This window comes from Lampris incognitus, chromosome 3, assembly GCF_029633865.1.
Source record: "Lampris incognitus isolate fLamInc1 chromosome 3, fLamInc1.hap2, whole genome shotgun sequence".
Taxonomy (NCBI): Eukaryota; Metazoa; Chordata; class Actinopteri; order Lampriformes; family Lampridae; genus Lampris; species Lampris incognitus.
Window position 1 is genome coordinate 97,042,211 of NC_079213.1, and position 12,395 is coordinate 97,054,605.

The following is a 12,395-nucleotide window of genomic DNA, read 5'->3' on the forward strand; positions in this document are numbered from 1 at the left end:
TCGGAGGAGGCATGGGGTAGTCTGCAGCCCTCCCAGGATCGGCAGAGGGGGTGGAGCAGCGACCGGGATGGCTCGGAAGAGTGGGGTAATTAGCCGGATACAATTGGGGAGAAAAAGGGGAAAAATAAAATAGAGATTTCTAAGTGCGTTCTACTTTGCTACCAAAAATCAAGACGGCACACCGGCTTACGTAGATTCATTTTTAATAAGCAACACAATCAAATTAATGTCAGCGATCAGCCTGCTGATATTCAGTAGGGCCTGTCCTCATGTCAGTTGGCTATGTCATTCACCACCAAACTTTTGAGCAATAGGGGCAATACATATAAAATTAGCCTTCCTCAAACATAAATGAGAAAGACATTCATATGACAATCATTCATAATTTATTTTGTCACCAATTTGTGTGCATGGATTTACTAAGAGGCAGCATGTGTGTGGTAGCATCGACAGCTTAAAAAAAATGAACTGAAGTTGTCGGAGAAACAAAGCTTTGGCAAGAAATAGCATTGTTTCACAACAACACCAGCAAGCACCTCTATGATAAGTGTTAACAAAAAAGTAAGTTATACAAAAAAAAAAAGCAAGAGGTTTCAAGTCATTTCCTTCCCATTGTGCTCATCTCCATCTCCGGTTTACTCTCGCTGTGAGCCGATCACAGCCACGGGGCCGTGACTGCTCAGGGTTCGACTGAGAAGTAACCTGGGATGGACACATCTCCCCGAAAAACAAGGAAATTTTTTTTAAAAAAAAGCGCTTTATCTCCCCAGTAAACGACATGGCTCCTCTTTGGTCAATACTGAAAATGACAGGTATTGTAACAAGCTGAAACGAATGAAAATATTTCCTTGAGAACGTAATAAAAATGCAATTCAATATTTACCCCCTGCGATAGACTCACAGATCTGGCAGTGCTTTCTGCACCCATGACTTCTGCCGTCTTCCTTAATTCTTAACCAGCGCTGCGGCTGACACAAATAGGCCATAGTTAAATAGATTTCATATCTTATAAATTCCTCTAAGATGAATCCGTGATATATGAGGGTCTATGCGTGTTGTGTTGTACTACTCATGGAGTGCATCAAAAAGAGTGCCATACATTTCAAACATACAAAACATTCATTTCAAATTTACCCAAACCAAAAGAGAGCACTCGAACAACCCTTTCTGGAACCATGTACAGAAAAGGTTGGGGATTTGACATGATTGTCATAAAAAGAAATAAACCCATCCGATGCCTTTTAGTAAAAAAATTATTAAACACAGGATTTAGTGACACTGTACACACCTCTCTTTTCAATTTTCAATCTTTTGAGAGTTTGTTGATGTCTTCTTCTGCCAGAGGAACATCTTCATAATGTTGGTTTCAGAGTAACTGTCTGTGTTGTTTAGCGAGCGCTGGAGTCGCAGCCCCAACAAGCGGGGCTGAAGGTGACAGGGTTAAAGGTCGGGCAAAGGGAATACGGTTGTTTTGGGTGAACTGGTGTCACTACGGTGAGGGGCGGAGGTAAGAGGATGGTTCTTCTGGCGATGCACCGGGATGGGGCTCCGACTGTTGGTGGTTGTTGTGTGAGAGTGCGTGTTGAACACCGCTGCAAACATGCCTCTGTCCATTCTGCGTTACAAGAGGAAAATGTTAGCAACAAAATAAAGCTTCCTCTAAATTCATATAGTTTCACTTTGCATTTCACATCCGCTGCCAAAATCAACGCCAGAAATGTGGTAAACATAAATTGATTTCGAGACAAGAAAAAGCAAAACTGAAATGATAAATAAAGCCTGATCCCCCCCCCCCTTTTCTCCCTGATCGTATCCGGCCAATTACCCCGCTCTTCCGAGCCGTCCCGGTCGCTGCCTCTCCCCCTCTGCTGATCCGGGGAGGGCTGCAGACTACCACATGCCTCCTCCGATACATGCGGGGTCGCCAGCCGCTTCTTTTCACCTGAAAGTGAGGAGTTTCGCCAGGGGGACGTAGCGCGTGGGAGGATCACGCTATTCTCTCCAGTTCCCCCTCCTCCCCAAACAGGCGCCGCGACCGACCAGAGAAGACATTAGTGCAGCGACCAGGACACACACTCACACAGCCAATTGTGTCTGTAGGGACGCCCGGGGGTAACACGAGGATTCGTACTGGCGATCCCTGTGTTGGTAGGCAACGGAATAGACCGCTATGCCACCCGGACACCCAAAGCCTGATTTTTTTTTTAATTCTTTGAAAATTGTTATTGGCAGTTAGAAACAATTGAGATTTGTAAATGTTTACAGAAAGGTTTCCGGTGGAAGCCTGCATCAGAGGTCCACCCAAATATTCTCAGAATATAGTCCTCAACTTGATATGCATCCTCCATTTGTCCCATTAGTTTTATATTTGGAATAAGTACATTTCTTTTCATTGATAGATGGAGCCACAGACGAGCACTATCAGGCCTACCTGTGCTATACACTCTCCATGTCTTCACTACCGTTGCCCTCCTCCTTCAGAGCTTCTCCTTCGCTAGCCGCCTCCTCAATGTGAGCCAGCATATCAGCCATTAGTGCCTCTTCCAGCCTCTTCCTCACACTGTACACCAGCTCTTCCTGTTTCCTGCACAGTCACATGCAACAGGAAACTGTTACAGATGGCAATTATGAATATTAAGCAACTACATCTGCTCAGTACAGTGTGTGTGTGTGTGTGTGTGTGTGTGTGTGTGTGTGTGTGTGTGTGTGTGTGTGTGTGTGTGTGTGTGTGAGAATAAGAGTTGCAGGGGCAATGGAACATGGAACATGACATTTTGAGCAAACCAAACTCGGCCCTTTCAGTGACTTTAAGATCTCTCAAAACAAGAAGTTCATGTTTTATCGTGAACCTAGCGAGTTTTTAATATAAAGTAATCTAACCTTGTAGGAAGTTTAGTATAAGGAACGAGACAAATACATGATATTAAGAGTGAAAAATAAAGATATTTATCTGTCTTGGTAACGGACTAAGAGGACAAAAGGTACATTTCTTCACATGGCGGAAGAGACATGCGCTAACAGAAAAGTATTTCTGATTTAAATAAGCGGGGTTTAGCTCCCATTTGTTCACGTCTCCATCTGTTTAAAGAAGCCAACCCTTTAAAGGCTTTTATTGTGCCGAGTGACATAAAAACCAATCAATATCAAAACAGTGTGAAACAGATGAGCCATTACACTGACATTATTAAAACTAGCTCATTCTAGTCAGTTTTGAGACACTCGTGGACTGTGTAAGGTTTGGATTTGTTCGTTCACGCACCCACACGGTGACTATTTGCTTCAAGATAACTTGAAGCAAATAGTCACCAAATTTCACCGAATTGCTTACACAGGCCAAAGATTCAAATACGATAAACTATAACTAAAAGCATCATTTAGTATTGGACAGGAGATGCTGAATCTAGTGTGTACCAGATCTCAATTCTGTGTCTGTGTAGTGTGTGTGAAGTATTGCGCATGTCTGTGGCTGAGGCCATACCTGATGTCCTCGTCAGTGACTATGAAGGCCTTGCATAAGGGCTGTGCAGTGTTGAGCCAAACTCCTGGGTTCTTCTCGACGGCAGCGGACAGCTGGCCCGTGATGGGGGCTGCACTGGTGTGGAGGGCACTTGCAATGGCCGACAGAAGAGTCTTGTCTGTGCAACCTGGACCAACCCCTACAAGGTACAGCAAGGTGGACATGAGAGATGATGACATACATGAAAGGTCGCAAGGAGGCATTTACAGTGAACCTTTTTTTTTTTAATTTTTTTATTCACATTTATGAGAAACAAAGACATGTTGTTGTTATGCAGAATGATGATTTACCTGCACTAGCAAAATGGACATAATGAAATAATGTCAAAATAAAGTGACATTTAATAAAGAATCGGCGCATTTGGTTTGAAGGAGAGGAGACATTACCCTGCAAGCCTTTAGGCAGCTCCATAGTTTTCACCAGCTCCTCTGCTATGTCATAAGCATTAAGACCACTCAGCTTCTTCTCCCAAAACAGCTGTGAACAAAACACATTTGTTCCTATGAGCACAGCTCAGAGAAAAATAATCAAAACTTCAAGATATAAGAGACACTGCTATTAAACTGAGTGTAGGAAAAAAACTAAGCACACAAGAGACATTTTTGTCAAAACCAAAGTTTGTTTTTTTTCTTTACCCCCCCCCCCCCCCCAAATTGTATCTGGCCAATTATCCCACACTTCCGAGCCATCCCGGTCGCTGCTCCACCCCCTCTGCTGATGCGAGGAGGGCTGCAGACTACCACATGCCTCCTCCGATACATGTGGAGTCACCAGCCACTTCTTTTCACCTGACAGTGAGGAGTTTTACCAGGGGGACGTAGCACGTAGGAGGATCACGCTATTCCCCCCAGTTCCCCCTCCCCCCTGAACAGGTGCCCCGACCGACCAAAGGAGACGCTAGTGCAGCGACCAGGATACATACCCACATCCGGCTTCCCACCCGCAGACACGGCCAATTGTGTCTGTAGGGATGCCCGACCAAGCCGCAGGTAACACCAGGATTCGAACCGGCGATCCCCGTGTTGGTAGGCAATGCAATAGACTGCTACGCCCCCCAAATCTCGATTTTACAGGAGCAAAGTTACACCTTTTGGAACACATTGTGGATTTGATGTTGTCATATCATAGGTGTTTTTCTGGTCCCCACAGGAGGATGATGAGATACTGAGGCTGTTTACCTGTCTGGGCTGGTCAACGGCTTTCTGAGGATCTGTCTTGACCTTATTGCTGGGATGGTTGGTAACCTTGGTAACAGGCTGCTTAAAGATGGAGGCTGTCTGTCTGACTGGGAGTGATGTGTTCAAGTCAGGCTTGCCCTTGAAGTACAGACAAAGAGGGAGAAAGGAGGCAGGCAAGACGAACGAGAGCGAAAGAGAAAGCTTTATTAGTACATCAGTTGGTCTGTGCAGCACAGCGCTGATGTAGCATGCATCAGGTCATCCATGGCTGAAGCTGCAAAAAAGGTCTGGGAGGGGGCTGCCGTCACCAATAATAATAAAAACACATCTATTTTAAGTAAAGTGAGCAGGATTTGTTGGTTGCGGTTTGTAAACACATTAAAAGTTGGCCCCTCCTCCCCGGCTCAATGACACCAGAAGCGCGTGTCCCCTGACCGCAGTTGCCAGAACACATCCCAGTATACAGGCCAACTCCGCATTCATTCATCCCCATCCTCTCCTTCAGTGCTCGCCAGCGGGTGAAAGCCAACCCCAGATTCACTCTCATTTTTTGAATGAGCTTTGTCTGCTTGGCGTTTCGCCTCGCTATATTTTTGTCTTTTCAGTGCTGTGTCCGCCATTGTCACGGTTTCCTCTTGGATGCGTACTTACAATCTCAATCTGGCACCTGGTCGCTACGTTTTTATATAGTCCCGCTGTCCAGAGGTTAACGCTGAGAAACATCCCATACACAGCAAAATAAGAAAATACGGGCAGAGGACAGGGTCTCTGCAGATACAGACACCGCCACACATGTCTAGTGGGTCATAAGTGAAGATTGAGAGGGATTATTCTTGTATGAGTCTATATGTTGAGTTTTAGGGAAATCCTACTCGTTCTACCTTTAGGTAAGACAGAATCAAACTGTTCCAAAGAAATATTTTTAGAGGAGTCTGCAAATGATAAAAACAATGCAAGTTGCTTGGTCACGTCTGAAACCAGAACACACAATTTTAGGCAGGAATGACATACAGACCAGTATGGGCACATCATGTAAATAATTTACTAAATGAAATTTGCTTAACTTTTTTTTTTTTAGATTTTCTCCCCAATTGTATCTGGCCAATTACCCTGTTCTTTTTGCGCCGTCCCAGTCGATCCGGGGAGCGCCCCAACCGACCAGAGGAGGCGCTAGTGCAGCGACCAGGACAAATACCCACATCCAGCTTCCCACCCGCAGACATAGCCAATTGTGTCTGTAGCAATGCCCAACCAAGCTGGAGGTAACACGGGGATTCGACCTGGCGATCCCGTGTTGGTAGGCAACGGAATAGACCACTACACTACCCGGGCACCCTGAAATTTGCTAAACTTAAATGAAACTGAAATTTTAATTTGGCTGACGCTGCTGTAGTTCAAATTAAAGGGGCAGCCACCCGATTTCATACATCAGGGTCAGTTTACTGATGTTGTGGAGTATTATGAGCATATGAGAAATATTTTAAACCACTCTGTGTCTCTAAAGCAAGAGGTTTGAAATCTGAGAAATCACTTGGTACTAAAGGATATTAATTTAGAGAAGCCGTGGTTAGGTTTGAAAGAAAAGCCTGCTCAGAAGTCCCAAAAAGAGATTTCAAACTCATGTCTGCCACTACACCTGAATGAATCCCCTACTTGTAGCTCAAGGAAGAGGCGAGTGTTGATGTGAGCATGATTAAGGAAGAGGTGAGGGTTGATGTGAGCCAGATTAACTTGCTAGGGGGTACCTGGTCCAAAAATGTACTATGGGCCCCTACTAGCCTGACCGACTGTCCATTCTCTTCACATTGTGCATGTGGACACTGGGCTCCTTCTTGAGGCCATTTCATTTGACATTTTGCTTAAATGGTGGATATTCCCAAACAAATCTGCATATAATAAAATTACCACCAACAAATTGACACATGGTGAACCTGGGGCCTTTGGGCAGTTGCGGTTACCCATTTTGCCCACTTGGTAATCCAGTCTTGGATGTAAGCATTGCCAAGTAGAAACAGTCAACCATTTGCATGATTGGGAGAGTGTAAGAAGCAGATGAGAGTTATTTGCATTCTGGGTAATGGAATAATCAATGTTTTTGAAGGCTGAAGGCTGCATATCCCTTGCCCAGCTTCATCAGTTTTGATTTTTTTTTATTGTCTCTTTAGAGTCCACTAACTTTGCTAAGTGAAATACCACAGCAGATAACCATTACTCTGTGTGCATCTAAGCATTTCATGTGAGTGGTGCGCAATTTGTTGCATTTCCAGGCTGCAGTCATGCAGTCGGTGTCATCAGCAACTTTCTTTTGTAAGATTATAAACACACTGTCCCCTACTAATAAAAACTAACTGCTAAAAATGCATCTGGGATTGACTGTCAGAAACCTACAAGTTTTGACCATCCCTTCAGCTTGTTGGCCTCACCTTGTTCTGGCTGTTATTGTCATAGCGTAGTCTCTGGCGATTCTTGTTCAGCTTGCTCATGAGCATCTTCCCTGTGCGGAAATCAAAGGAGCTGAGGTCCATCTGGTTACCAAGGTAGCGTGCTAGCTGAGGCTTGCTGCGAAACTTCTTCCCAGACGGACTATCAGGGAGGCAGAAAAATGAGAAACCACTGAGCACTAGTTGGGACTCTTGTGAAAATAAATTTACGATAGAGATAGAGGAAAAACTCAGGATTGAAGCTTGTGCAAACACATCAGACAGAAAGATATGTCAAAGGCCACATCATGCAATGTGTACAGCAAACACAGCAAAGCACATCTATATTAAGCAGTGACACTGAAATCACATTACTTTATGACAATGGTGAAATGGGTGAAATCATTGATGAAACGCACCATGTAAGCCCTGTAGCCTATTAAACAGCCCAATGAAGAACAAATAGTTTTGTTTTTTTATCATGATGAAATTTATTACGCAAAACAAGTTCAAAATTATGTTTATAGATACCAAAAGAACCTATAACAGTTAGTGAGGATAATGTAACCACACTGCACTTTGTATGACAAATCTTTAAAAAAAAAAACTGACCAAAAATGTTTCAGGAGGGAAACATTGTTAACTCTTCTTTTTGAGAAACAGCCTGGAGAGCCTCAGCGATGATCATAAAGAAACAACTGTTGATACGTGCCAAGTAACTCATGCAAAAACGTAACTTACATCACAAACCACAATTACACCAGTATGATCGTACTGTAGCCTACCACAGACTATACAACCGACCCGCCTCCCCCCTCTCTCGCCTCTGTTCCTCATCTTGCTCTTCTCCTCTGCTAAATAAAAACAGATCTGATGTTCATGGTTCACTTTCATCAAAACGATAGAATTTCACTGAGATCAGACTGGAGTGTTTTGTTTTTCTTTGTTTGTTTGTTTGTTTGTTTGTTTGTTTTCTTTAATGGGGTCTCGCCAAGCGTGGGCTAATATACTAGGAGGCAACATGGCTGGGCTGGACAGACTCCCCCCCAGACACCCCCACCCCCCCCCCTCCACCAATTGTGAGCGCCGGCCTGGCTGGCCTAGTCGCTCTGCCGCAAACAGTCCACCCCCCGTTCCAAACTTTACACCGTCCACTATCTCTAGTCCTATCTGCCGGATCGGAGCCATGTGCACCTACAAGATGAAGACATCCTCGTTCATTCAGTACCTAAAATAATAGACATCGCTTTTTCCAGCGGACAAACCCGACTTTCTGGTCACTTCTTCCATTTTCCAGCCCTTGGGGAGAGCAGAGCAATCCCACCTTTTCTTCTCCATTTCCCAAAACGAGTAGCCTTTAATTCCACTTTAGTGCTAGTGACTTAACCGACAGGTACTGGAGAGAGTCGGTCGTTTTTTGTTTTTTTGTTTTCCCTTATCGCGCTTTTGTTTCGACCATTACCCAACGTGCGCTTTCCGTAATGGGATCTCCTTCGCGACAATACGCATCTCTTTGTGTCGTAAACGGATCGCTCCGCCGTGGAACCTCGGCCACATCACTACCTGTCTGTCTCGCCGGGGCAACGAGGGCTAAATCCGCGCAGAAAACATAGGACACCACGACAGCAGCGTAAACCTATGGCAGACGTATAACTACTGTTCCTAATAAATCACAACTATGAACTGCCAGGAGAAAAGTAGCAATCGCGCATTTTCTATGATAACAATTTCACTCAAAAAAGACAGAAATGAAACATCGGGTTTTGTTTGCAGACGAGCAAAATAGCCAGTTAAAACTGGGGAGTTTCATGTGGAGGCTATGCTGCGTGAAATTGGAGAATCGTTTCGTTACAATGTACCCCCTTGTCATTCAGACTTGCAGCCGGCTTTTTTGAATGAACAAAGTAGGCCTTGTCGACCTGTTACAGGCGAAAATGCAAATGGTATCATACAATCGGGAGAGCTTTACGTTAAAAAAAACATGTTGCACAGACATAACCGTGCGGCTCGCAAGATTAAAAATCCATCGAAATACCTGCGACCGAGTCCGCATACCGAGTATGTGCTTCTAGCAGCGCTAATTGACATGAAGCAAATTCCACGATATTGTCCCAAATTCTCAACCAAATCCATAATCTACCTAGAGACCACTGCACAACATTGCGGTCTGCGAATCTACGACCGCCGAACGCCTTTGCATAAACGATAACAAACGTACTTTTAAAATGCGTTATATCTACACGCCACATCGCGCCATTGCACGTATAAATAACAGAAACCATTAAATGATGCAACACATTGCGCTTCAGAATGTGTACTTACTCGTTTTTATCCATCTTGAAGACACTATCTCGTTTTCTCTTTCGCAGTTAAATCCCTTCGCCCCTCTCCTCTTTCAGTCCCCTCCCCCTTCGATGGGAGAAATGAAAGACATTATCCGCGCAGAATTCACAGCCCGAGTGATAAAATAGACGTCTGCCTCCAACCAACCGATCTCCAGCAAATAACTACGCATAATGCCACTTGTTTCCGTCTGTGTGGTGGAGTAGGCAGCTTTAACATGATGCACTGCATAACTCGGTGTAACACTTTAACTAAAGCTAGATGATTTATTTTCCACCGTTTTGTTACTGCAGTACAATTGAGATTGTCACCAGTTGAAAATGGCCCAGGAAGGAGAGACCTTCAGACCTTCAAATTACTCAATGCACACGATTGATGAGCATTCATGGCGAAAAACCCTTTGTGTTTTCACATCTTGTAGATTTTATTACGTGAAAGCCGTGAAGCATTACACAAATACATCAGAAGCCTGCCTTCAAGCATTGGACTCACAAAAACCTTTATGTTTTTGTTAACGAGTAAAATAATCAGACAAACTCTTGAGAAAATTAGATTTATTCACATTAAATTATAAAGAAGCAAAAAGGGCATTTACACAGCTCACATCCATTGGAACCAACTTCCAACAAGCTATCATTGACTGACTGACTGACTGACTGACTGACTGACTGACTGACTGACTGACTGGTTTGCCACAGAATCCACATTTTCAGTCTGGTTGAGCAAGCGTTCCAACACACCCATCCCTTAGTGTTGGCCCTGTAGACAGACACAGAGGAGACATTAGCATAAGTGGTCATAGATGGCTCTGTTAGACTAAATAAAGCACATCCTTCCTTTCTCCTGCTCTGTGAGTCTTGAGTGATGCTCTCAGACTGTGAAATTAATAATCTAATAAACACATTTTACAAGTTGTATCAGAAAACAGGTTTTGCAGGTGTGGAGATGATGACGTATCTGTTGAGCTGCAAGTTGTACAAGCATAACATTAGAATAATATGCTTAACTTGACATGAGTTGGTCTACTACTGCAATTTAACAAAGGCAGCAACAATTGACTTTTACACCAACAATGTTTAGAAGTCATAGAAAACCCTATAAAAGTTATTCTGCATACTTGTGGAAAGTTAGAATAGCTTTGTTTCTGTCCTTTTGATAAAAGGAAATTAGTACCAACAATGCGTAGTAAACATTAGTTAAAGGCAAAATATTACTGATTAAAGAAACATTTTCTCATCTCAATATGGAGCCACCTGCCATCTCTGCTTCGATGCACTGGTGGAATATGACAATAGGACAGGTGTAAGGGTGCAATTTCAACCACTGGCTTGGACTGGCAACTTGAAATCAGGTCCTCATTAGTATACATGGATGATGACTTGCAGTGGGATGGGGCTGAAGCTGAAGCTACTGAGCAGTACAAGTGGTAAATATAAAAAAGGGCAATTATCAAAGTTGAGTCAAGAAAATATTAACATATAAATTTACTCACAGTGTATTGTCTACTGAGCATTATTCATCATTACTGAACTTCCCTTTGATGTAGGGGACATAGTCCAGAATAACCCGCCAGTCTGTAAAGTGAACCAGTGCCACTCCACCAGCAGTTCCCCAACCAACCAGATTTGGTATCCTTGGCAAATGAAAATCGGATTCACAACTGGTTAGAATACAAGTACTGTATGAAATTACCAATGCCTTTCCATTTATATAACAATCTTAATACAGGTAGTCCTGAAAAAAAAAACGGCATATGAGGGGTTCCAGTATGTTTTCCAGGTCCCCTTCATGATGTGCAGAATCAGAGATCATTTAACATGGTATGCTCTGAATAAAGTGCCATACAAATAAATATTTAGGAAATGTTTGCTACCTCTAGACAATGATTACCTTTATAGAAATGACCCCTAGTTTTACAATACATACACATTTTCTTAACCAATGTTTATGTGATATGGTCTGATACGACCTTGTATTTGCACACTATAAATATAAAAGACATTTCATCTTTAAATCAGGTAAACCATCACAAAATAAGAGTTGGGATTAATCTCTACTACTCTGTATAAAGTATGATCTCACTGTGCAACTATAAATAAACCAAATTTAGGGAGACTTCAAACAGCTGGCATGGTTCACATCAAAAGATAGCAAAACTAGCATTACACAATTGTACGTCATTAAAATGTGCAAAATGTTTTAACATGGCTAAAAAGTATATGTACACGCTAAAACCAACACATACCGACGCTTTGATCCATTATTTGATGTGTAGCGTTAAGTGACGTTTAAAATGTTTAACTGTTAGACGTGACTCAAGGCATCTTAACCTGGCTTATGATAAGAGCCAGTCTCCCATCCATGAATTTAAGACAGCCAACAGACTTAGAAAACAAGTTATTTAACTGGTAAATATGTCCTCTAACCACTTTGAGGCTAGCTAGTTAGGACTAGCTTCCAAGCTAAGTCAGTACGAAAAACAACGTGCAATAGGCTAATGTTGGCTAAGCTACTACACCTAGCATTTCGGTCATCTAGGACACAGGGCATCGAGAGCATCATTTTGAACCTGACAGGAGCTGACAATATTAATTTCTGGCACGATACTCCAACCCTACAATTAGTTTAACTTACCATGTCCTAAGAATGGATGCGTATTTAGCGCCAACGGCTTTATTTAGTACTGTCTGTACCATTCTGACCTTCTTGCTTGTAGTTTGTCAATCCATGCAATCTTCTGTTGCTGATGGCTGTTTAGGACCCTGCGTGCTGCCCCATTTTATGCCTGTTAAAAAAAGAATGGCATCCAGGGTCATCTCAGGCCACCTTTTCATTCGTTTTGACAGCGCGAGTTACCTTTCATTTAAAATGCTAATCGTGCTGAAGACATTTTAATTAATATCTGGGTGTTACGTGCGTCTGCTTCATAAAATGATT

At 43.1% G+C, this 12,395-nt stretch overlaps 2 protein-coding genes across 2 annotated transcripts; both read right to left on the bottom strand.

The window, feature by feature from the left end:
• Nucleotides 1-195: 195 nt before the first annotated feature.
• On the bottom strand, nucleotides 196-8,581 carry mbd3b (methyl-CpG binding domain protein 3b). The gene is made up of 7 exons (XM_056278059.1): nucleotides 8,344-8,581; nucleotides 7,119-7,278; nucleotides 4,696-4,833; nucleotides 3,904-3,994; nucleotides 3,479-3,656; nucleotides 2,432-2,584; nucleotides 196-1,615 (listed from the first exon to the last, which is right to left on the bottom strand). The coding sequence occupies exons 1-6, from the start codon at nucleotides 8,451-8,453 to the stop codon at nucleotides 2,437-2,439; spliced, it is 825 nt and encodes a 274-aa protein (XP_056134034.1). The 5' UTR covers nucleotides 8,454-8,581; the 3' UTR covers nucleotides 196-1,615; nucleotides 2,432-2,436.
• A 1,276-nt stretch (nucleotides 8,582-9,857) lies between these two features.
• On the bottom strand, nucleotides 9,858-12,154 carry LOC130110627 (cytochrome b-c1 complex subunit 10-like). The gene is made up of 3 exons (XM_056277787.1): nucleotides 12,093-12,154; nucleotides 10,951-11,091; nucleotides 9,858-10,217 (listed from the first exon to the last, which is right to left on the bottom strand). Exons 1-2 carry the CDS (start codon nucleotides 12,152-12,154, stop codon nucleotides 10,971-10,973), a joined length of 183 nt encoding a protein of 60 aa, XP_056133762.1. The 3' UTR covers nucleotides 9,858-10,217; nucleotides 10,951-10,970.
• Between the last annotated feature and the right edge of the window lie 241 nt (nucleotides 12,155-12,395).

Bases quoted from the DNA above. Each gene is read 5' to 3' on its own strand.
- mbd3b (XM_056278059.1), bottom strand. From the start codon at position 8,453: ATGGAGAAGAAAAGGTGGGATTGCTCTGCTCTCCCCAAGGGCTGGAAA. The intron at 7,279-8,343 runs GTACTGAATGAA...CCTCCCTGATAG, and splicing joins AGCGATGTCTATTATTTTAG to TCCGTCTGGGAAGAAGTTTC. The intron at 2,585-3,478 runs GTATGGCCTCAG...GTGACTGTGCAG, and splicing joins GTCACTGACGAGGACATCAG to GAAACAGGAAGAGCTGGTGT.
- LOC130110627 (XM_056277787.1), bottom strand. From the start codon at position 12,154: ATGGTACAGACAGTACTAAATAAAGCCGTTGGCGCTAAATACGCATCC. The intron at 11,092-12,092 runs GTAAGTTAAACT...TCATTTGCCAAG, and splicing joins GCATCCATTCTTAGGACATG to GATACCAAATCTGGTTGGTT.